Source organism: Megalobrama amblycephala, linkage group LG13 (genome assembly GCF_018812025.1).
Source record: "Megalobrama amblycephala isolate DHTTF-2021 linkage group LG13, ASM1881202v1, whole genome shotgun sequence".
Taxonomy (NCBI): domain Eukaryota; kingdom Metazoa; phylum Chordata; class Actinopteri; order Cypriniformes; family Xenocyprididae; genus Megalobrama; species Megalobrama amblycephala.
The window spans coordinates 34,134,912-34,161,238 of NC_063056.1; the positions used below are offsets into that span (position 1 = coordinate 34,134,912).

The window sequence follows — 26,327 nt, forward strand, 5'->3', positions numbered from 1 at the left end:
CGCACTAGTTAGTTACAGGAACTCAGTTATAGGAACTAGCCACCAGGGCGGTCCCCCGAGAACTACATTTTTTCCTAGGGCCATTTTCCTGGTTGCATTCACACCACCAGTAGAGACTCTAATGTGATGTAAGCTGGACAACAGTGAAGTCATTTAAGTGAGGCATTCAACAACATCAACAACTGGAGGATAAGGGATGCCGTGATTGGTTGAGAAGTGCCTGGACTCCGGCGTCGGCCCATCTATTCCTGTTTTCTATGATTGTGGAGTTAGTTTGTGAAATAAGTATGCGTTTACGCTGCTTTTTAAAAATGGCGAGTGCCGTAGTTTCAAATGGCATGCGTTCGGCCAATCAACGTACACTTACGTCACTGGTAGTTCCTACTGTGCTGGGTTAGACTACTCTGAGATAATTTAGTACCCCCAAAAGGCATTCCTAGAATTAAATTCATTCCCAGTTCCTGTGGTGCAAACACGCCAGAAAAAGCGGGTTCTTCCGGCAATAGTTATAGGAAGCATATGACCTTTTGGTTTTGTTGTTAGACAAACTAAAATTAATTTAGTAATAAATGCAGCTAGTTTTAAACACATCAAATGTCTGTATCCTCAATGTGATTTTGGTCTTGACCTTCTGGATTGCATTAACAATTAAAACCATACATCATAATTTTGACCTAATATGTTTACCTGATATTAATATCATAAGAACTATTTTTGTCATAATTATTATTTACTCTTTTTTTAAATTAACTGGAAACTATTCTTTAATAACTAATTTTAATGACCCTAATATTTAGACTAGATTTTGTGCACAATCTTTTTACAGCATTACAAAAGTAACAAATTGCTTACAAATGTAACAGTGTAGCAATACTTGCGAATGAATAGAAAAAGAACAACCCATATATTTAGTTTGACCTCCTGAGGTTAATGTCAACATTTTCTAAAGGTTAAGAACCTCCTTTCACTGGCCACTGGTAAAACAAACTAAAATATAAAACTAAAAAAATATATATATATATATATATTATTAATTTTTTACTTCAATTCTAGAGTTTCAAGCTTTTTTTGCAACATTCTCATTAAAAATGCCATGTGTGTCTTTCTAACCCAGAGAGAGAGAGAGAGAGAGAAGAAGAAGAAGAAATAAGAAGAGGGAATTGAAGAGCTTTGGCCTGAAACCAAAGCTGTAAAAAACAGGAAAACTGTCATGTAATTTTATGGCCACAGACCATCTTTCCTTCCTTTTTGGGCTTCATGCAGAAGAGGCGAGAGGATGAGGGTGGAGCCAAAGGGCAGAAAAGGAGCATTTTCACTTATATTCTCATTCATATAAATGCAAAAAAAAAGGGGAAAAAAAAGATACACAAGCAGATGAACACAAAAACACATACCAACTCCTGCTCACCAGGAGTTAGCAACTAAATCAAAGCTGTACATAATTTGTTTTATATTACATACACTACCATTCAAAAGTTTGGGGTCAGTACGTTTTTTTTTTTTTTTGGGGAATAAAATTAATACTTTAGTCAGCAAGGATGCATTAAATTGATTAAAAATTACAGTAAATACATTTTAAATGTTACAAAAGATTTCTATTTCAAATAAATGCTAATAAATATTTTGTTTACTTTCTATTCGTCCAAAAATCCTTAAAAAATTAGGGGTGCAATGGATCACAAAACTCACAGTTCAGATCATATAAGTTTTGAGTCATAGATCGGATAATTTTTGATTCTGCAAAAAAAAAAAGTTAGCATGAGGTGGCCGGGGTGGGGGCGGTGGAGCAAATATAACTTTGCATTCTATTTATTATTTAAAGAACACTTTGAGTACTTATGAAGCATCTTCTGATGCTATAGGGCACATCGTCAGTAATGTTTCCCAAGGTCATGAGGTGTAAAATGGCTTTAAAAAAAATGTTTAAACTGACATGAAAAAAAAAAAGAAGCAAACTTTCACAATATGATGGTTAAACTTTGCGATTAATCCACCATGTGACACTGAAGACTGGAGTAATAATGCTGAAAATTAAGCTTTGCCATCACAGGAATAAATTCGATTTTAAATATATTACAATAAAAAACAGCTGTTTTAAATAGTAATAATATTTCACAATATTACTGTTTTTACTGTATTTTTGATCAAATAAATATAGAGACTTCTTTTAAAAACATTAAAAATCTTACCGGCCCCAAACGTTTGAATGGTAGTGTAAACTAGGTTGTATCCTAGTTTGAGTTGTATTTAGTGTAAATGTATCTTTTCAATGATATGTTGTCACCCTGATTGACGTTTCTGTGTATGTTCTCCAACACTTACAGCTATAGTAGTAATGGTTTCCAGGAAGGAATTCAAAGCCCAGGGAGAAGGGTGTGAAGCGCTGGATCTTTTCAGAGAATCTGACAGGGCCATAGGGAGCATATGGCTGGTTACACTCCCATCTCTTAATGGCATCTTTAGTCTCCACGCAGCCCCTGAATTGGTGCTGAGCCACCAGGTAGAGAGCCAGAGTCTCCACAGGGCCGCTCGTCGGGTGGTCGGCAGGATAGTGGGGACACAGTATATCCAGATAATCACTCAGATTGACCTGGACAGAGTAATCATCTCCTGTTAACCTGAGAGCAAGAGAGAGAGGGGGGATATTAGAGGGTGTATTTCCATCATGAGAGAAATTCATGGCCACAATCACTAAAACTGGCATTTTTCCAATTCCACAGAACAGATTTCAGATGCGTCAGCAAGATCTGCACTGAATCATTCTCGGATCTGCACTCGCTTGGCTGCTTCATGGAATATTATTAAGAGTTATCAGTCAGTCAGTCACTGATGAGAAACAAAGGCTTTAACATTACAAAAAATTAGTACCTGATGATACAGACAGAAGGATGCAGCAACAATGTGAATTGTAAAATAAAGATTAGTTAAAGTTAGACAAGCCATTTACACGTTTTATGTTACCCGAGTGATACTGCAGGGTAACAATGAAAGAAAAGAGAAACCCTGAGGATTTCAGTAAGGTCAAAAGATTCACACAGCACCAGATACGGACCATGGCTCTCAATAACAGCTTCATGCTAATTAGTGAGTTTCATTCTTCTCCTTCCACACACACAAAGTCAAAAGTCAAGTTGCACTAATAGGGGAAGAATTAGCATAGAATGGTCCTTAGGGGCTTGGTAAATAAATTCACTTTCCCATTTGTTTACACACTGTTGACTTTAAAAGGAAGTGTGTACAAGACACCATCAATAAAAAGAAAGACAGACAGACGGACAAAGAAAGAAAGAACAGACAGAAAGAACAGAGAATGAAAGAACAGACAGGACAGAAAGAGCAGATGTGAATACAGAAAGAAAGAAAGAAAGAAAGAAAGAAAGAAAGAAAGAAAAAAGAAAGAAAGAAAGAAAGAAAAAGAAAGAAAGAAAGAAAGAAAAAAGAAAGAAAGAAAGAAAGAAAGAAAAAGAAAGAGACAGACAGACAGAAAGAAAAAGAAAGAAAGAAAGAAAGAAAAAAGAAAGAAAGAAAGAAAGAAAAAGAAAGAGACAGACAGACAGAAAGAACAGACAGAGACAGAAAGACAAAGAGAGAAAGAAAGAACTGACAGACAGACAGAATGAACGAAAGAACAGACAGACAGACACAGAAAGAGAGGACAGAAAGAGAGGACAGAAAGAGAATGAAAGAACAGACAGAACGATAGAACAAACAGAACGACAGAACAGACAACAAAAGAACAGACAGAAAGAACAGACATGAATACAGACAGACAGACAGACAGACAGAAAGAACAGACAGACAAAATGAACAAAAGAACAGACAGAGACAGAAAGAGAGGACAGAAAGACAAACAAAGAACAGACAGAAAGAACAGATGTGAATACAGACAGACAGACAGAAAGAAAGAACAGACAGACAAAACGAACAAAAGAACAGACAGAGACAGAAAGAACAGACAGAAAGAACAGACAGAGACAGAAAGAACAGACAGAAAGAACAGACAGACAGACAAAACGAACAAAAGAACAGACAGAGACAGAAAGAACAGACAGAAAGAACAGACGTGAATACAGACAGACAGACAGACAGACAGAAAGACAGAAAGAAAGAAAGAAAGAAAGAAAGAAAGAAAGAAAGAAAGAAAGAAAGAAAGAAAGAAAGAAAGAAAGAAAGAAAGAAAGAAAGAAAGAAAGAAAGACAGACAGACAGACAGACAGACAGACAGACAGACAGACAGACAGAAAGAAAAGACAGACAAAACGAACAAAAGAACAGACGGACAGACAGAAAGAAAGGACAGAAAGAGAGGACAGAAAGAGGACAGAAAGAACAGATGTGAATACAGACAGACAGACAGACAGACAGACAAAGACAGAACAGAGACAGAAAGAGAGAAAGAAAGATAGAAAGAACAGACAGACAGACAGAAAGGACAGAAAGACAGAAAGGATAGAAAGACAGAACGATAGAACAGACAGAACGATAGAACAGACAGAACGATAGAACAGACAGAACGACAGGACAACAAAAGAACAGACAGAAAGAACAGATGTGAATACAGACAGACAGACAGAACGAAAGAACAGAAGTGAAAGAACAGATGTGAATACAGAGACAGACAGACAGACAGACAAAGAAAAAGAAAGAAAGAACAGAAGTGAAAGAACAGATGTGAATACAGACAGACAGACAGACAGACAGACAGACAGACAGACAGACAGACAGACAGACAGACAGACAGACAGAAAGAAAGAAAGAAAGAAAGAAAGAAAGAAAGAAAGAAAGAAAGAAAGAAAGAAAGAAAGAAAGAAAGAAAGAAAGAAAGAAAGAAAGAAAGAAAGAAAGAAAGAAAGAAAGAAAGAAAGAAAGAAAGAAAGAAAGAAAGTTTGTAGCTCCATTCACAGGTACTTCAGAAGTGCAGATGAACTACAGACTGTGGAAAAACAGGTGAGAACCAGAGCAAAGGAGCAGCGCAGATGAAGCGAGACAGGAAGAGAGGTGAGGGTGAGAGAGAGAAGGGTTACAGAGAGGAGAGACAGACACATGGAGGGAGGTAAAGAAAGGGTTCTATTTTAATTAGTGACCCTAGAGAGAGTTTGGTGGGAGACAGCAAGAAGACAAGATGGATTTTAATTGGTCTTTCTTCACTGCAAGCGTGCGTGTGTGCCAGAGAATGAACCGAGCGAGGGATGAGAAGAGGCCACGGAGGAGAAGAAGAAAAGACAGGATGTGAGAGCAAGGCGGCCGGTCCAGGTCTGTCACCGGGAGTCTTTTGTGAAGAAGCGACAGAGCGAAGGAGGCAGAGGAAGTCTGAGAAGGAAAGAAGGGAGGAAGAGAACGCACACGGGCAGAAAAACGAGGAGGGGGTTATCCTGAGTTAAGTGGGTGGACAGAGAGACGACGGAAAAAGGCTAATGAAAGACTCCAGACCAGAGACAGAAAGAGCAAGGGAGTCAAACAGATTGAGGCAGATGGAGTGCAGAGGGAGAAACTGAGAAAGTTACAGAGTAAACTAGGTATCCGACCCACAGTCTATGCCCTAGTTAAGAAATTACCTCAATATCTGTGGTGTAAACTTGTTAGAGAAGCCAGAAAATACAGGAAATGGTGTGGCTGAGGTCATCTTTCCATAAGCTTTCATATTAAACCATCAAGAGTGATTCAAGATAAAGATCATCTCTTCATCAAACTATCACATCATAGTCCATCCAAGATCTGACAGCAAATGTCATATTTACAAATATTGCAAGCTTGGCTAGTGATGAGACATCTATAAGTTGCTAATTAGCTGTCAAGCAAATGTAACTTTCATCAATCAGGCCCATTTGAAGGGACCATCATCTCATATTGTAACTGTTTATGGTGTCACAGTTGAATAAATGAACTCTGGACCAGAACTAATGGGGCTTGTTTGACCTTTCCTCCTGTTATAGGCCTAGTTTCACAGGCAGGACTTAGATTAAGCCAGGATTAGACCTTATTTCAATTAGGACATTTAAGTAGCTTTTATAAACGTGCCTTAGAAAAAACACATTACTGGTGTGCATCTTGAGACTATTTGAAGCTTGTTTCTGGCCGCCACTGAATAAAAAATAAAAAAGGTAATTACGACTTTTTATCTCAGAATTCACAATTGAGACTTATAATGTCAGAAATGTGAGAAATCAAGTCAGAATTGCGATATATAAACTTGCATTTCTGACTTTCTCGCAATTCTGACTTCTTTTCTTAGAATTGTGAGATATAAACTCACAATTGACCCTTCGTCTGGAGTTTGATTGACAAGCGATCTAACCAATCATAATGCCGAATCCACCATTTTGTCTAACAAAGCAGTCAGGAGTTAGAAGATTAACCTCAGTGGACTTGAACTTGAAAAATGGTGTGTGACGTCTTTCCGCGTTTGAAACAACATTCCTTCTGATGTTCATTCATGTTTATTTTATGCTATTAATTAACTAGTAGGAAGAGATGATCAGTTCACGAGCCACTGGAGCTAAGGCGCTTCAGCAATCTGTCATGACACATTAAAGAGCCACAAAACAGTTTTTATTGTTCTAATTTCTTAAAAAAAAAAATTACACAATTTGAAAGCTGGGACTTTGGTTAATATCATAAGTAACCTGCTCCGTCTTGTCTGTCGACGTGTTGTCAGTGTCCTCTTTGCTCCGCTATGTATTTTTCATTCTGTGACGCCATGGCTTGTCGGACAAAGAAACAGTAACTGGGGGGGCGGGTCTTTGCGAAGGGTCAATTGTGAGTTATAAAGTCCAATTCTGAGGGAATTGACAATTGATAAGAATTGACAAGACTGTTCTGACAATTCTGACTTTATAACTCAAAATTGTGAGTTTATATCTTGCAATTCTGACTTTATAACTCACATTTGCCTGTTATAAAGTCAGAATTGTGAGATATAAACTCGCAATTCTGAGAAGAAGAAGAAAAAAAAAAAAATTTCAGCTGGTTAAACTTAGAAATGAAAGTTCACCTGCTGCCTTAATGCGAGTGAACTCAACTAAACATAAGTTAACTCAACTTAAAGATAACCTTTGTTTCAACAAATAATCAAGACAATAGATTACTTTGTTTAATTTTTAAAAACTTATAAACTTGAGTTCAAAACCCAAAACTTGTCATGACAATTGAAGTTAAAGAGAAGAAATAAGTTCAAATAACTTAATAGTGCTGTAATGTTTTACTGCAAGTGCAACTTTATATACAACTGCAAGTTTATATCACAATTCTGAGAAAAAAAAAGTTAGAATTGTGAGATAAAAAGTTGCAATTACTTTTTTAATTTTTTTTATTCAGTGGCGGAAACAAGCTTTCATATGAGACAAAACAATGGCATTGACATTTTAAAACATGCAGATTCTGATATTTTCCGATTCTCTCTTGAATCGATTCTGAGCTTAGTTTTTTAAAGGCAGATGGCACTACGCGCTTTAGAAACACCCGTACTCTGTTTGCTTCCAGTTCCTTTACACACACCACTTAAACCTAAAATAATCATTCAAGTTCGAAAAGGTTGAAGCGAATTACAAGGGTGTTTGCAGTGGACTATTTTTACATTAATCTCACATCATAAAATGATTCTGAGCCAAAATGCAAGTATATTTAACAATTTACATGACTCAGCCTGTCCAGCAGTCTTCTTCGTGAGCATTTGAGTGTGTGGTTAAAAACTAGCCTAGAGCGCCATCTGCTGTTAAAACTAAGCTCAGAATCGATTCAAGAGAAAATATAAGAATCGATCCAGAGTCATTGTATCACAAATCGATATATTGTCCCAGCCCTTTTGGATATTACTGAATCGGTAAAGGGGGAATTTACCGCTGGCAAGATGGGCTTTTAATAAAATTTGGCTGGCTATGGTGTTCATTCCCTTTTGCCAAAAATTTCAACACCCATAATGAACTTTGGCCAGTAAAATATTTTTGTTTGAAAAAAATATGCATTAAATTGATCAAAAGACAGTGCTGACATTTATAATGTTGCAAAAGATTTCCATTTCAAATAATCGCTTTTTAAAAAATATATCTTTCTATTCATCAAAGAATCCTGAAAAAAAGAAAGCAGCTGTTTTTTCAATGGTTTTTAACATTGATTTCTCACAAATCACGTTTTTTTTTATTGTGCATTCCAAGTAATATCAATCAAACTGCAGTTGGGTTGTTTTGATTAAGTAATAATAACTCTAAAAAATACAGGTAAATGTAAATTAAAAAATTAAAGTTCATTGAAAGTATGTTTTTTATATATAGGCTATTAAAAGTTTGTTTTTTAGCAAAAGCAGATAACTCCACATTTCATGTTTCTGAGTTAAACAAAACCCAATTAATTGCTTTGTAATTGAATTTAAAACACACTCAAACACAAGTGTGCACACAAACCCGCACACACACACCCACACACACACCCACCCACCCATCCACTCACTGTGCGCGCACACACACACACACACAAACACACACACACCGATCGGCACACAACAAGTACACTCTCACACACACACACACACACACACACACACACACACACGCAAAAGAGCAACCAAGGTTTAAGCATGTAAGTGTATGGTGTTCAAGGACTTACAGTAGTCGAAATTATAAATCCTCAATCACTTTTAGTCAGCTCTGACAGAACTTCCCTCAGCTAGCGCGTCTTTAAGTGACTAGAAGCCTGTCACCTGACCTGAATACTGCGCGCTGATTCGCTAAAACGGACTTATCGGTTTCTGTATACAAACAACAAGGGCGCTTGTCGGCTTCTGTTTTTTTTTTTTTTTTTTTTTAATGGCGTTTATCGGTTTTTGCAAATGAACTCTTTAAATGCAGAATGTAAAATGTAAAAATGTAAATATTTAAAATCTCAGTTATATGAATGTTCAGTAAGTTTGAACTACAGAGTATAACCTGACCTGATATCACGGGAAAACATAACTATGTTACGAAGTGGTGATTTCCTATGAATTTGTCTGATGTGAATCGTACAAAATGTACGATTATTAGACAAAAAGTAAGCATGAAGGTCCAACCCCTAACCCCACCCCAAAACATACCCGTGACTGGGCAAAAGCAGATCAAACAAAAACATACGAATGAGTACAAATTCATATGAATTAGCTGAAAATTTGCCAAAATGTAAAATAGATACGATTTTCCATGAGACTGTGTTGGTGTAACCACGCAAATGGCAAGGTCACGAAAAGACCTTGTTTCTGGTCACGAAAAGACCTGTCCTTGTTTCAAAAACACAGTTTTCAAATCGAGGAGTAATGCACCGCAATTACTCAAATGTACACAAGTTATTACGATGAAGCTGCTGTAAAACCACAGTCTGTATGCAGAATTGAACCCTTAGATGGTTAAACCTTCTGGATAAAAAGGTTAGCAAGACTAAATCGTGAAATTACGGCATTTTGGACATGCGAGTACTGGAGTTGAACTTTGACAGTGTCAGAAAGCATTATACTGTAGTTATAATATTCAAACCGCTGTAATTCACAGACACCAATAATTACGTGTAGTTGAGGTTCCAGTCTCGGCACGCGTCTCTTTTACAGTGTGGCGGAGATGAAAGTGCAATAAAGAGGTAAAGGAAATGTGTTTACTGTTCCCTCTCCTCCTCCACACATGCAGCGACTCGAGCGATGACACAACCGGCGAGCTGATCAATAGCTGTGACTGAGTATTGGTGATCAATCTCCATGACAGGCCGAATCGATCAGGAGTCAGTCAAACGTAACTCAGACAAGGCCTTTTGATCAATTTTGCGCTGTGTTCAACACCCTCGAGCTACATAACACATCTCAATTAACACACCCACACACTCACAAATACATGTACACAAATAAAAGCTTTAGTAAATTGACAACTAAAGTTTAAGCATGTAGTACAACGCCTCCACTTCCCTACACACTAAAAGCTGGTAAATGGACTCATACATTTACATATTACTTTACAGAGGGTAACAGAGTGAAAAGGTGAGGGAGGGAGCAAGACAGAAAAGGGAGATATAAGGGACAGAACAGAAGACATAAAGCAATCAGCAGAGAGAGGTTAAAGTGTCAGGCTCTGTCAGGTAGTGTGAAAAATGAAAATGCCCTGAGTAAGAGAGAAGTGTGTGGGGGGGATCTGTAAACTATGTGGTAATCATGGTCATATTCAGCATGCTGATAATGTGGCTGCTTCCCTTGAAGGGAGATCTGCCATGGACTTGGGCTTGTCACACTTCAATGAATGCATTAGCATTAGCGCAATAATTATGAAGAATAATTCTCAGTTTACTGAAGAAGAATAATAATAGATACTTCACAGATTTATGCACTTGGGTTGTCAATTTAATGTGTTAATTTCATTGCAATTAAAATAGACTAAAAACAAAAGAAAGATCAAAAGGAAGATATGGGAAAGGTGAAATACAAGAACGTATCCTGTGCAAACAGGCCCAAATCTACATAAATAAAATAATAATAATAAAATAATAATAATAAAATAATAATAATAATAATAATAATAATAATTATTCTTCTATATATATATATATATATATATATATATATATATATATATATATATATATATATATATATATATATATATATATATATATATATATATATATATATATATATATAATAAAATATTAATTAAAAATAATAAATTAAAATTATTTAAATTAAAATTATTTAAATAAAAATGTGTAATTAATGTTTTCATCTGCAACAATAAAGTATTGGGTCCTATTTTAACGATCAAAGCACATGGTTTAAAGCACAGGGTACAAGTGCACTTGGGACATGTCCGAATCCACTTTTGCTAGTTTAACGACAGGAAAAAAGGTTGGCGTGCCCGGCGCATGGTCTAAAAGGGTCGTACCTATTATCTTAATGAGTAATGGGTGTGTTTTGGGCATAACGTGCAATAAACAGAATCTCATCTCCCATTCCCTTTAAAAGCCAGTTACGCTCGTGCCATGGCGGATTCGCTATTTACATGGCGGAATTTGCAAGTGGAAAAACTGAACGCTTCTCTAGCGAGGAAATGGATCTGCTCGTTCACAAGGTTAAAGCGCGTGAGCAGACCACCTACGGGAAAAGCAGTGTACACACGTTGTGTACCCGCCTATAGGTGCATATTACTAACGCGCTCTTTAAATAACAAAACAAATATTGCGCCATTGACTTTAGACCAGGTTTCAGTTGGTCAATGGCGCAGTCTATTTCAGATGCCTCAAAATAGCAACACGCCAACAATGCACCTGAACACACCTCGTTTTCAGACCAGCACGCCCATGGGTGAACAAATGGGCGCAAATGCATTTGCTATTTAAACAACGTGGCGCAAGATGTGAAAATGATAACTGCATCGAGTTATCATTCGAGTAAACTAGCAAAAAACACTTGCGTCGCGCCTGGCGCCACATTGCGCTGGGTGTATGATAGGGCCCATTGTCTTTAAATTATCTTCATTTCAGGGCTTTCCTTAGCAAGTACCAGACTCATGTGGAAATACAACTGGAACCGTTCCATACCATTCTTAGAACCATTCAGCCTGAAGGTGGAAAAGTGGCTACATGATATTTGCAGTTAATTGTGATTAAGTTATTTAAGGTGAAAAAAATACCCCAAAACAAAAATTCTGTCATTTACTCACCCTTGTGTTATTCCAAAATTGTATGACTTTCTTTCTTGTCTGGAACATAAAATAAGGTAATTTGGAAAATGTCTCTGATTTTCGTCCATGCAATGAAAGTCAATTCAACATTGAACAAATCAACATTCCTCAAAATATCGTCCTTTGTGTTCTGCAGAAGTCATGCAGGGTTGGATGGTGAGTAAATGATGACAATTTTTATTTCTGGGGGAACTATCCCTTTAATAATTTTTTTTTTTTTTTTTTTTTTTTTTTTTTTTTTTTACACAGACCTGCTATGCATGAACAAATACTAAAGAGGCATGAGATCTTAAATGATTAAATCATTAAGTGATTAAATACAGACACAGTAAATTATCCTACAAGATCCATATTATGTCTACAACTTATATTGTGTCTGATTAAATCCTGCAGTGCTGGAGCCAAACTGGAGTCATTATACCATTACAGCAGGCGCTTCACGGTTTTAATAATAGAACATATTCATAGTACAACAAAAAAAAAAAAGTCTGTGTGGGAGTATACGCCTGAGCTCGAACATGAATGAAAATAGGGGCCGACCCTGCCAGCAGCACCTTTGATCCCTTTATAAAAGAGAATAATTAAAATACGAACAATTTCACAACCACGGCGAAGGAATACCAAGCAGCCTCGACATGGCGCGCATACCAAATGAGCTACGCAATCTCGCTTCAGTCTTACTGTACGGCACAACATAATTGCTAAATGGACCCGATAATTGGTCAACAATGCAAGGCTATACACAGAAAAACACAAAAACATGCTGGGAAAGGAAAGGGAGGTGCGAGGTGCGAGAGTGTGTGAGCTGATTGGCTCCTCAAGCTTCATGGCTGGTGAAGGTGTGATTTGGGGGTCCTGATGGACTTGGAACCTTGTAAGAACTCTGAAACCGACCAACGAGGAAAAGGGCATATTTATGTGGAGCTGCCTTAGGGTGGCCAGCAGCACTAGGGTTATCTGAGGAGCTTTGATAAGAGAATGCCAAAAATACATGAAGAGAGGGACTTGGAAAGTTTTGAGAAGACAATATGTAGCGAAGACACAGGAACTGAGAGAAAGTTAGAAAGTTGTTGTGTTATTGGAACGTTGGAGGATTTGGTTGAAGGGGGCAAAGGACTCAAGGTGGGCTGGCACGCTCGGCCAAGCCGAACTCCTCCAAGGAAGACACCAGCATGGGAACGAGAGATGTGGAGCAATGGAAAGAGTAAAAAAAAAAAAAAATGGTAAAGACCTTGGCAACAGGCGAGGCATCTGAGGGGAGTCGAGGGGGCTAGAGGGGTGAGAAAGAGAATGAGTGAGAGAGAACAAAAGAAAAAGAGAGCGTACTCATTCTCCAAAGGGGATCCAACGCTCCACTGCACTTTCAGTCAATGGTTCATCCCTCCATCACACAGAGTAACGGGAGGAAGAGCAAACGAGGTGATTTCAATCAAAAACAGAAATATTTTATTTCGAAAAAGAATATCGCTTTCCTGATCATTTTCAACGGCGCTCTTTCATCCAGTCACTGCCAGCAACCCCCTTTTCCACTCAGGAATATATCATGTGACGTGCATATGACCTGTATCAAAGTCATCCTCATATTAACCATTAACCCTCTACCTTGCATGTTCTATCTTTCGCCTTCTCTCCGCCAATCTCTCGCTCTCTTTCTCTCCCTCTCATCAGGTCATGTTAGACTCTGGGGTTTGACAGCCACACTGCAGATGCAGCCCTGTTAGAGCCTGTTTGAAACAGGACTTCAAAACCAACAGCGAAGAACTCAAAAATCACACAACTGTGGAACATTACAACACTGAAAGGTTTACACAGACACACCTTTCACCAGAGGTTCTCATCTCACAGGTCTGTTCTAAATGAGAAGTTTTGCTAAATGCAACTAGTGACATAATTATTCATAGTTCAAATAATGTTGATGTTGATGATGTCAAAGGCCATGCGCCCAATCAAACTCTGGTAAAAATTCATGTCACTTTGTGGAAGCTAAGATACTCGAATTATGACAATGCCAACATGGACAGGCTGCGCGACATGCACTTACTCTACAAAAGCATAAACAAAACTGCACACAATAAATAAAATATTATCCAGACCACATGGACACATGGTACATGGTTTCTGACAACCACAATGAGTTTTGTGCAGTGAATTATTGGCTGCCGAAAGCATGAAACCATTGAAATTAAATTTTGTATAATGAACAATTTTGGTGTTGTGGTGGGTTGCCAAATGATGTCCAATAAAAATTCTGGTCCTGAAGCAAAACCAGTTGAGCACCACTGCACCACAAGGTTCAAGACCAGCATAGTCACAGATGCTCTCATGTACATAACCATTTAAATGTTATGATTTATCACTTCTTTATTGTGATAAACAGGATTATAGGGTTACATACATACATACATACATACATACATACATACATACATACATACATACATACATACATACATACATACATACATACATACATACATACATACATACATACATACATACATACATACATACATACATACATACATACATACATACATACATACATACATACATACATACATACATACATACATACATACATACATACATACATACATACATACATACATACATACATACATACATACATACATACATACATACATACATGCATACATGCATACATACATACATACATGCATGCATGCATGCATGCACACATGCATACATAATTTGGAATCAATTCACTAAAGCTGCATTTATTTGATCAAAAACTGTTTGAGTGAAAACAGTAATTCTGTGAAATACTATTACAACTTACAATAACTTTTGTATTTTAATATATTTTAAAATGTTATTTATTCCTGTGATGCAAAGCTGAACTTTCAGCATCATTACTCCAGTCAGTGTCACATGATCCTTCAGAAATCATTCTAATATGCTGACTTGATGATCAAGAAACATTTCTTATTAATCAATTAACAGCTGTGCTGCTTAACTTTTTTGTGGAAACCGTGATAAATTTTTTTAGGATTATTTGATGAATATGTTAAAAAAAAAACAGCATTTTCTAACATGTACTTTTAAACAATTTTACTGAATAAAAGTAAGATTATTTTAAAGAAATTAATAGTAACCCCAGCCTTTTGAACAGTAGTGTGTGTGTGGATATATATATATGTGTAAAAAAAAAAAAAAATATATATATATATATATATATATATATATATATATATATATATATATATATATATATATATATATATATATATATATATATATATATATATATATATATATATATATATATATATATATATATATATATATGTTATAGAAATGTTAATTATTTAAATATTTCAAGCTTTTATAATTATATTTCAAGTCTGTCACATTGTCAAAAGGAGAATGAATCCAACAAAGAGACAGATTATAACTGACAAGTTCATGAGGCACAATTACACTATATAACATCTCTAATTCCCAGAATACTGAATAATAAATCATTTTTCCATAATGTGATTTAACAATTCTTTTAAAAATGAGAATTGTAAAAGCTTTGTAAACAAACATGTAAACAATATTTTCATAAACCAGATTATTCATGATGCATTTCATCTTTTAGGATTAGTAAACACTAAATATGAAGTAGTTATGCAGAGAAAAGCAGTTAGACTTCAGGGACTGTCAGCCAGATGAAGGCAGCCGTGCACAGCCTCCATAACCATCACAAATCCAAAAACGCATTCAAACCGCCTCACGAAAAAAGCAAAAAAAAAAAAACGGCTCTCTGCCACAAATATGTCCTTCCCCTTTGCCCCCTCCTGCGATAAACCAACCTAAGCTCCAGCATGTGGCGCATCCCCAAACCCCATGTTAGCCTCAGCGCTAGCCCAACAGGCGCTAAGCTCCTCACACGGCTCTGATGTGTTCAACCGTTTCAGACCGTGTGTGTGTGTTTGTTCATTCAGCCATGTTGTGTCTAACTTGACTATTAAAGCTCTTCAGACAAACACCTACTTGGGTTCCCACTTTGGCCATCTGGTACCCCTGTATTTACTCCTTAATCTCATTCTTTCTTTGACCATTTCCTGTGTGTTACTCTATATGACGCTCTCGAATCGGTCATCTTGGTCTCTTTTAGGTCTCGTTCCCTCCCTCTCTTTCCTAAAACTGTTGGGAAGCAGGATCCAAACCCTTTGTTAATGGATGTTATTCCAAAGTCTAGTGGAGGAAACACGCACACACGCAAAAACAAACAGAACTCCTGACCTTAAGCTTCCTTTTTGGTGCCAACATTTTGCGTTGCTCTTTCTATCTCTCCAAAGGCGCCAGGTGTGGGTCCACATGTGGTTAGGGGCTTAGTTTGTTTCCTGTGAGGTGCTGGCTTTCCGCACACACTAAACAACCTCACGCTAGGAATGTATTATTCACTGTAGTGCACAAAAGTTTGCGAGTGAGATAAGGCAGGTTAATTTAGAGCTACGGACCGCTTACGTTCCAGTTGAAAGAGCAGCACCAACCTGTAGTTACCTTTGCGAGGACAGAACAAGGTTGTTCTGCAGGTGCAGCAATTCGAGATATTGATTTCAACATTTTTCAGGACAAGGCTTTTGTGGCATGGGAAGCTGTAACTACACCCCAGAAAATTAATTTCTATCGTTATGCTGAGGAGAACTTGACTAAGATAAACGCTACTGACTGAGCTAAGCTGTATTTGTTCATCTGTGGCATTTTATAAAAACTAACGCATGGGAATTTCTTTTGGTCAGTGAAAAAAAAAAAATGATGCTGGAAATGCCATATTTCTGCTTCCTAATGAATGTACTTGTAAATGAGGGTTTGTGACTGTCAAAAGATCAGTGCTTATTAGGAAGTCTGATTTAGAAAAAATAAATCATAATTATAAGAAATACAATAAAAAAAGAGATCATATTTACAAGATAGAAAATATAAATAAACAATTGCAGGGTGCTGGGAGTCCACAGAGGGGAGAAGAAAAAAAAAAAAAAAAAAAAAAAAAAAAAAAGGGTAAATCAATCAACATTATAAGTCACACTGGTATATTTGTAGCAATAGCCAACAATACATTGTATGGGTGAAAATTATCGATTTTTCTTTTATGCCAAAAATCATTAGGATATTAAGTAAAGATTATGTTCCATGAAGATGTTTTGTACATTTCCTATCGTAAACATATCCAAAAAAAAATTTTTGTGAGTGGATATGCATTGCTAAGGACTTCATTTGGACAACTTTAAAGGCGATTTTCTTAATATTTTTATTATTTGCACACCCAGATTCAAGACTTTCAAATAGTTTTATCTCAGCCAAATATTTGTCCAACATCAACAGAAAACTTATTCAGCTTTCAGATGATGTATAAATGTCCGTTTCAAAAAATTGACCTTTATGACTGGTTTTGTGGTCCAGGGTCACATTTTATTCTGTAGTAGACCAAGTAAGAACTAAAAATCTGCATATAGCTCTGAGAAAGCATATAATATTTCCATATAATATTTTAATAATTTGCATTTGCATTTTATTTTGTCATTGTGCTGAAGCTAATCATTTATTTAAAAAAAAAAAAAAAAAAAAAAAAAAAAAAAAATCACACAGATGAGTTATGCATGAAAATATATTTTATTTTATTTTTTCCTTTTGTAAATTTGGAATAATTTCTGAAATTATTTAAATTTAAAAATGTGTACAAGCATGAAAACTTCTGAAATACAGGTTTCACGCTCAAATAAACGCGTATGCAAGGTTAGCAAATGAGACCCATTGTTCCTTAATTCAATTCATTAATTCATTCATTAGGCTTGTTCGCTCATCCATTCAAGCTAATACATTACAAGCAGATGCTTAAGAGTGACCTACATGTTCCTGTAATCACCATGCAGCGGTGTAACCTGTGTGAAAAGCCGTTTCTGTGCTCAGAGAAGCTCAGGCTCGCTTAGGGCAAGGAGGTTGGCTGCTCTTCAGCGGAGCTGCTGGAGATAGGTTTGTAAAGGCGTCTAAAAAGGAATGCACCGTGTGTATGTGCATGAATGAGGGGGGTGTTTAGCATTTAGCCAGGCACCGGAAGACTTTGTGTGCCCCCTGTTTTCAAATGCGTTTATCACTGGGCAACGGTGCGGCCCGGGGCTCTTGAGGCCGGAGCTCAAACAGAGAGCCGGGTCTATTTTCTGCCTGTTAGCACAGCGCCCCTTTCACCAAGAGTCAGCAGGACCCACAACACTACAAAGAACAGGAGGGGTTGACTTTAGCATGGTGTGTGTTTGTGTGTGTGCGGGTATGTGCGTGCATAAGTCAGGATCTGAAAGAGGAAGATTAGTAAATGGCCTTCTCAGCCTCGATGCGAACCTCGGTGCTGATGCTCTACTATTGAAGTGGACACTGGCTGGTTTTCTTGCTGAATACAGATAAAGCTAATACCTACATAAAATAATAGCTTTTCTGTGAATAACCCAAAGCATTTAAAGGCCCCTTTTATAGGCTTTTTCACCCATTTAATACCATGAAAGAAACTTAGTACCTACTTTAGGTTGTGAAAGAAACCCCAAGAGCAAAAATGAAAGAGAAAAATTATTCTTTTTCTTCATTATAAGCCAATAAAGCACCAACAGAGCACAATAAAGCCACTATTATAGAGAGTATCATTTGCAAAAGTGCAAAAATTATAAGGATAGTTCACTTAAAAATGACAACTCTGTCATCATTTACTAACTTAATGTCTCTTCAAACCTGTATGACTGACTTTCTTTTGCGGAACACAACTCATATTTTGAACTGTTTTTGGTCATACAATGAAAGTCTCATGTAGCCAGACCTTTGCCCGATATTAGGTCTGGGCTCTTTAGCCGCTGCACTTGGCCAAGGTCCGGCCGCTTAGTCAGAAAGATTCTGTCTGACTGTCAAGTAAAGTTACCATTCACAATTTTGTTTTGTTCAAAGTCATGTTCAAGGATGTGGAAATGTCGCTAAAATAACAGACCGCCGTGCTTTGACAGACTATCGTTTTTTTCATGTTTACCTGCATATGCCACAGATATTCCCTTCTCAGTAAAGTACTTCACCTGATCTTACATTATAGATGTGAGAAGACACACAGCTAATAAAATAAAATCACTCTGGATTCTAAAAGGTCAGCCAAGCTCAAAAATACTTTTCTCGTGCCCTGTGGGTAAACGAAAAATTTTTTTTTATTCAACTAAAGGCCTCAGACAAAACAGCTGAATGTATTTACATTTCGTTGCTGTCGGTGGAAACCTTGTATCATTTTTTTTTCTCCATAAATCATTACTATAGGTCAACCTTTACTTTGTGTGGGTTTCACAAAATTTTAACCAATGAAACATATTTAAAAGAGCTTGTGACTAAACCTTGCAACTCCATTGGATGCTCAAACTGTCGGTTAAACTTCATAACTCCACCTGTCTCTATCGCGAATGAAGTGCTGCACACAGGTTAATAAGGAATTTGTACTTTGAATAAGTAGTGTTTTCTTTACTTAAGAAACACTATATATACTGTCTTAAATAGCCTGTGCATAGCTTTTTATCTTTTATAAAAAGATTTTGGTCAAATGAGAGAAAAAAAAAAACTGAGCGCCTACATTGCTACAGTAAACTTTATAACCTGTAAGATGATGAAAACATAATGCGATACACTTACTGCCTCAGATGTGGCTGTTCTAATGCATGTGTTCTAAACACATGAAAAAACTCCTAACTCCATTGAGCTTGATTTTGGTAAAATGTTAATATAATGACATATCCAAGTATCCAACCATATATAAAGCCACAATATCAACTTTGACAGTGTTGTATTTAATTATTTAACGAATACAGTGTTTTCCAGATAACATTTCACAATAAGGTCTCATTTGTTAACATTAGTTAATGTATTAAACTAGCATTAACTAACAATGAGCAATACATTTGTTACAGTATTTATTAATCTTTGTTAATGTTAGTTACTAAAAATCCAGCTGTTCATGTTAGTTCACAGTGCATTAACTAATGTTAACAAATACAACATTTGTTTTTAATAATGTATGTTGAAATTAACATTAAGATGAATAAATGCTGTAGAATTATTGTTAATTCTTAGTTCATGTTAAAGTAGTTAACTAATGTTAACTAATGAAACCTTATTGTAAAGTGTTACCGTTTTTCATTTCCTGAAAAGTAGCGTTTTTGGAGATTTGGTTTCTGCCTGACATCGATGATTTATTAAACCATTTTCTTCACAAACCTTTTTGAATCCGATGTTTAGTTGCTCATCTGAAGCGCTCATTACTGAAGTCCCAGAACTTGTAAACATGGCTGTTTCCTGGCTGGTAGACAGCGAATCAGACTTAGACTTTTGCCTTCATGAACGTGTTGCCACTTTAATGTGCCATATGCATCAAACATTCAGTGAATGGAGTGTAAGAAGTCTGAGGCTGAGACTAATGGGGTCCAAAACAAAACTACAGTGGATTCCATTGACTTTCATCGCATGGTCAAAAAACAACAACAGACATTAAAAATTGAATTTATCTTGGCATAGTTGAATAACAAGAATTCAGTACATGGAAATTACATACAGTGAGTCTCAAGCTCCATTGTTTCCCTCATTTCATTAAATCTCATTTGTTTAAAAGACCTCTGAAGAACAGGCGAATCTCAACATAAAAATGTATTGTGGGGTGTACGCCCACAATATTTGCATATGCCAGCCCATGTTCAACGCATTACACAAGGGCAGCCAGTATTAACGTCTGGAGCTGCACAGCTGAATCAACAGACTAGGTAAGCAAGCAAGAAAAACAGTGAAAAATGGCAGATGGAGCAATAATAATTGACATGATCCATGATATCATGTTATTTTTAGTGATATTTGTAAATTGTCTTTCTAAATGTTTCGTTAGCATGTTGCTAATGTACTGTTAAATGTGGTTAAAGTTACCATCGTTTCTAACTGTATTCACGGAGACAAGCGCCGTCGCTATTTTCATTATTAAACACTTGCAGTCTGTATAATGCATAAACACAACTTCATTCTTTATAAATCTCTCCAACAGTGTGTAATGTTAGCTTTAGCCACGGAGCACTATCAAACTCATTCAGAATCAAATGTAAACATCCAAATAAATACCATACTTACGCGATTAAACATGCTGCATGACGAACACTTTGTAAAGATCCATTTTGAGGGTTATATTAGCTGTGTGAACTTTATGCTGTTTAAGGCAAGCGCGAGCTCCGTGGGCGGGGAGTGCAAGATTTAAAGGGGCCGCAGCATGAATCGGTGCATAGTTAATGATGCCCTAAAATAGGCAGTTAAAAAAATGTATTTAAAAAAATCTATGGGGTATTTTGAGCTGAAACTTCACAGACACATTCAGGGGGACACCTTAGACTTATATTACATCTTGTAAAAAAAACATTCGATGGCACCTTTAAAAAAAAATCCAAAACAGGTTTGGAACGACAAAGCGCGAATTGACAATTTTTATTTTTGGGTGAACTATCCCTTACTGACCAATGATACATGTTTAAGGGCCTGTTTTATTTTTTCTCTGTTTTAATTTTTCGGGATTCTGTTTTAATGATTTACCTTAATTTTAATCAAAAATGATGTAAAATCATTTGAATTCATAAAACTTTAACAACTTCATTTATTAAAATTGTAATCAATAGTGCCCTATGAAATTAGCTTTAGTTTTTCCAGAAATTCTGTTATCTGTTTTCATTTTTTCTGGATTCTGTTTTATGATTTATTATCAAATTTATTATCAAAAACGGTGGTAATCAAATAAATGTTGCCAAATTCAGTGACGTTATGCGTAAAATTTCATTTTTATGCCAGATGTATGCCTTATGCTTTTTCTGCACCACAGAAATCATACAGCCCTTCATGTAAGACATTGCATATTCATTATAATGGACACATGAACATATGTGAATCTGTGCATGTTGGTATCAGGGGGTATGTAAGGCCAGAGGTGCAGTGGTCTGGGAGTCAGCCAATCTGGAGCCGGGAGCTACGCCAGGCCCTCTGCGCCCCACCCTTTCCTTCATCGCCACTTCCAAACCTCACACTAATGATGGTTCTTACTGTTTTAAAAACCTTTTTGCCTTCGCTTTAAATACAACTTCCTCCTTTAGCTACCATACAGCCGGCAGTGCCTTTCCTAGGTGGTGGTGGTGGTGGCGGGGGGGGGGGGAGTCTTTAAAAGGTCTGGAAAGATGACGAAAGGAACGAAGAAAGGAAAGCACACACAATGGAAAGTGCATTCAGAGACAGGTGTCTGGCGTTGTGGCAGCTGTAGTGGTCTGCGGTGCACGAGCCCCTCTCTGGTCTGCAGGCCCAGCTGTCGTCAGTAAGTGGGTTAGGGCAAGCAGCCACCCGAGTTACATGCTCCAGTGTTCAACCTCGCTCCGCGCTGAAAAGGGCGCCTGCTAAGCAAATAAGCAATAACGATAAATCTGAGCTGGCTTTGGGCATCCATCATTGTAAAAGTGGGTCACAGTTTTGATAGGCTAGGAACTCTTGCCTCTTTCTGCCTCTCTTTCCAGCACACGTCCCTCTCTCTTGCTCTCTCTTTTTTTTTTTTTTTTTTTTTTTTTTTTTTTTTAAATGGCTGCATGTTGTCTCCTCCTCTTGCTGGTTCTTTTTTCTAACTAGCCATCCACCTGTGAAGCAACAACATGTTTGTTCCTTACTTTTCCAGCTCTTTAATCCTCTTCTTCCTGCTTCATAACTGCTGGTGATGTTTGGCAAGCAGTAAAAAAAAAAAAAAAAAAAAAAAAAAACCTAAACTGACATTGACAGCAGAACTGAGTCATATCTAGGGACCAGAATATCTAGAAACTTGATGGGCTCTTTTGACTTGCCAGTAATAACAACTTAGCAAGCATCCTATCGACTCCCTAGCAACCTCTCAGAACACCTTAGCAACCACATAGCAATGCCCTGGCAAATAGTTTAGCATCATGGCAGAGACTCTTGCACAAGTAAGCAGCACTGAAAGTCTCAGTGGTTGTTAGTGGGTGAATAAAAACAGGGATTTATGGTATATTGTACTTTGTCATACTACTCTAAATTACATTTAACTTTCAATGCTCACTTTTGAAGACTGTAACTGGTGGCAATTTGTGTGGATCAGTTGAAATTTAATGAACTTTGTGACAGTAACAATGTAACAATAATAATGTGCAATATCTAAATCACTGCATAGAAAAGATTAGGGTATATAATTAATTAACATTTACATACATTTGATTCATAGTATATACAGTTAAAAAGTTTGGGGTCAGTAAGTTTTTTTATGTTTTTGAAAGAAGTAAACACTTTTTTTACAGCAAGGATGCATTAAAATGACCAAAAGTGACAGTAAAGACGGTTCTTTCTATTACAAATTGCTATCACTAAAGTAATCAATAAATCCTGAAATTTTTTATATCAGTTTCCACAAAAATATCAAGATCAAATCTCAACATCGATGGTATTAAGAAATGTTTCTTGAGTACCAAATCAGCATATTAGAATGATTTCTGAAGGATCACGTGACACTGGAGTAATTTACATTTACATAAAATACATTTTGTATTTATAAAAAAAAAAAAAAAATCAAATCAGTTATTTTGAATTGTAATAATATTTCACAATATTTTACTATATTTTTGATCAAATAAATGCAGCCTTAAGGACGCAATATCGAAAGAATGAACTGATGTGGCGTCATTTCGAACAAAATCAGGCCGAAACAAAGTTTGAAACAACTTGCCAAAGCGAACTTTCTGGAAAAGGTAAACACCTTTGTACTACCATTAGTCCGTAGCCATTACGGCTAGGGTAAGGTAGGTGTGCGCTGAGGCTCTGCCTTCTTTCACTCAGAAAATCTTTTCCAGTTAATTTCTCCTCTCGAGTCCATACTAGAAGTCAGACGTCCGCGAGTGAACACATGAACACTGGAGAGTGGTTTCTCGCTTGTTCTTGCTAGTTTCTCAATTTTGTTGTGCTTATTTTATTACTGAGAGGAAAGCACGCAACATTTTTACATATTCATCTAACTGTCGCTCTCAGCATTGTGGGCGGCATCAGATGTTCGATTACAGTATATCGCTGCTCACGTATTTCGAACTTCGTTTTACCCCTAAACGAAGGACGAAAAAGAACTTCGCTTGAAGTATATCGAGGCCTTTAGTAAACATAAGAGACCTTTTTTTCAAAAACATTAAAAAAAATAAATAAATAAAAAAAACTAACTGACCCCAATTTTTTGAATGCTATAGTATGAATGAATGAAAAAAATGTTTATTTCGGCTGCATAACATATGAATGTATAATTTACTTACATAAGCATAAAAATATAAACAGAATCAACCGAAAAGGTGTAGGCTGAAGCCATGGCTTATTACACCTACCCTTATTACAGCCATCACATACCCTCCAAATGACTTTTACACATTAAAATACACAACTTAACACAATCTTATAATTCATGTATATTTTGGATTTGAAAATTTTTTTAAAACTGAAAAATAGTGTTATTTCTCTTAAGTTCATCAGTTATTTATATATAAATATAAATATATATTAGGGCTGCACGATATATCGCATGAGATTGTCACGCGCATTTCGTCAGTAAAGCCAGTTCCCTGATTACCGCTAAATCTCCATCACCTGCTTTCAAATGGAGCGGCATTTAATAGACAGAGCCGTAGTTCACTGAAAAGCCACGCAATATCGCGTTCAATATCGAAGGCGATTCATCTGTGATATGAACGCGATACTGCGTGGCTTTTCAGTGATCTACGGCTCTGTCTATTAAATGCCGCTCCATTTGAAAGCAGGTGATGGAGATTTAGCAGTAATCAGGGAACTGGCTTTACTGACGAAATGCGTGTGACAATCTCATGCGATATATCGTGCAGCCCTAATATATATATTTTTTATATATATATATATATATATATATATATATATATATATATATATATATATATATATATATATATATATATAGTATTTATATATAATATAGTATTTTGTGCTTTATAATGTGTTCTGCTCAATGAGGTTTTTTTCTAAAACTGAAAATTTAAATTTAAATTAGATACTTTACATGAGATTTTGTTGTTTTTGTTGTTTTAAAACAAATCACATTAGACATTTCACATTGTGGGATGTTTTGAATACAGTAAAAACATTCAGATAACGGGGAACGTTTGGTCACACCCAACCAATGAGATTTCGCAGTGTACAGGGCTTCCCAGTGCAAAACAAAGTTAACGGCAAAATGTCCTGTTGTAGCTGGTAAGTATAAAAATATAGATTTGGTCTCATTAGAACACAGTGCCATAGGTAACAAGCTCTGATTCTTTTCTTCCAGCACAGAAGACATGAGGCATTATCATCCTGAAGTGGAAGAGGGATCCATCTCCATTGGTCCTTACATGTCTCTCCCTCATTCTCTTATTTGTGGAATTTGTAGCTTTTTAATAAAGTTCTGTCGTCCCTCCCTTCACCCTCCACTTCCCTCCCTCTCCCTCCCCCACTCTCTAGACTCACTTCCTTTCCTTGTCAACAATTTTCTGTCTCTCTCTCCTTCCTTCCCTCCCTCCCTCTCGCTCGTCTCCATTTCCCAGTGCCCGTCTCTCCTCCTCTGGCTCTTCCTCTCTCACACACTGTTTATTTAAGCACTTTCACGGTCACTGCATTGTAATCTCATGGGACAAAACTGCCCTTTCTCTTTTACACTCCCTCTCTCTCTCTCACTCGCTCCTTCTTCCATCTCATCCCATTCTCTCCTGGTAACCTTCTCTATCTCTCCCTCACCCCCTCCTCTCCATCTTTCTCTGTCAAAACATTTCAAATTCAAATTCAGATTGGTTTTTCCTGAGCTGAAAGGGCATGAAAGAGTGCTGGTGCTTGGCAGCCTTGAGCTTTGTGGTGCGGTGGCCAGGCGGAGAGCCCGAGGAGAGCCAAGCACCTCTGAACATGATCAGGTCACAAAGGCCTCAGCCGCACAAAGAGCAAAACTCGCTCCATACAAAAAGCAGCATCCACGGCCTGCATTAGGCACACATAGTACAAAAGGCTCAAAAACGCCCCAAACAAAACCCAAGAACCCAAACCACACATTAGTCTTCTGTGAAACAAAAGAGAAACTGAAAACAATCAACAAAAAAGGCAGAGCATTATCTTAAGATCTGATCAAATAAATACGTTGAACAATAAGTAATTTAAAATTACAATAATAAAAGAATAAATTACAGGGTTAGTTAGGCGTAGGAGGTAGAGTAAGCGTTTTGAACTGCGAGAGTTTTACACTTTCTTCGTAACTTGAATATAGAGGGCGGTCTGGCGGAAGCTAGATATCTTACTTTATAACTTGTTAAATATGGATATTTTTCCGTACACAAACGCATTGCTTCAATTCATACTCGTTGGTCCTGTTCACTGCCATTATAAAGCTCGGATGTGTCAGGATATTTATTAATATATCTCCAATTGTGTTCATCAGAAAGAAGAAAGTCATATACATCTAGGATGGATTGAGGGTGAGTAAAGCTTGGGCTAATTTTCATTTTCAAGTGAACTAATCCTTTAAATGACATAAATTTCATTTTTGGATGAACTAACCATTTAAACATTGATAAAATAAAATCA

At 36.8% G+C, this 26,327-nt stretch overlaps 1 protein-coding gene across 1 annotated transcript in view; it reads right to left on the reverse strand.

The window, feature by feature from the left end:
- si:dkey-246i14.3 (ephrin A4) overlaps window positions 1–26,327 on the reverse strand; it is a gene marked incomplete at its 3' end in the record, with an annotated part of 56,770 nt that overhangs the window by 13,196 nt on the left and 17,247 nt on the right. The window contains exon 2 of the mRNA XM_048153324.1: window positions 2,323–2,618. Within this exon, the coding sequence (XP_048009281.1) occupies window positions 2,323–2,618 (296 nt within the window). The remainder of the gene's footprint in view (window positions 1–2,322; window positions 2,619–26,327) is intronic.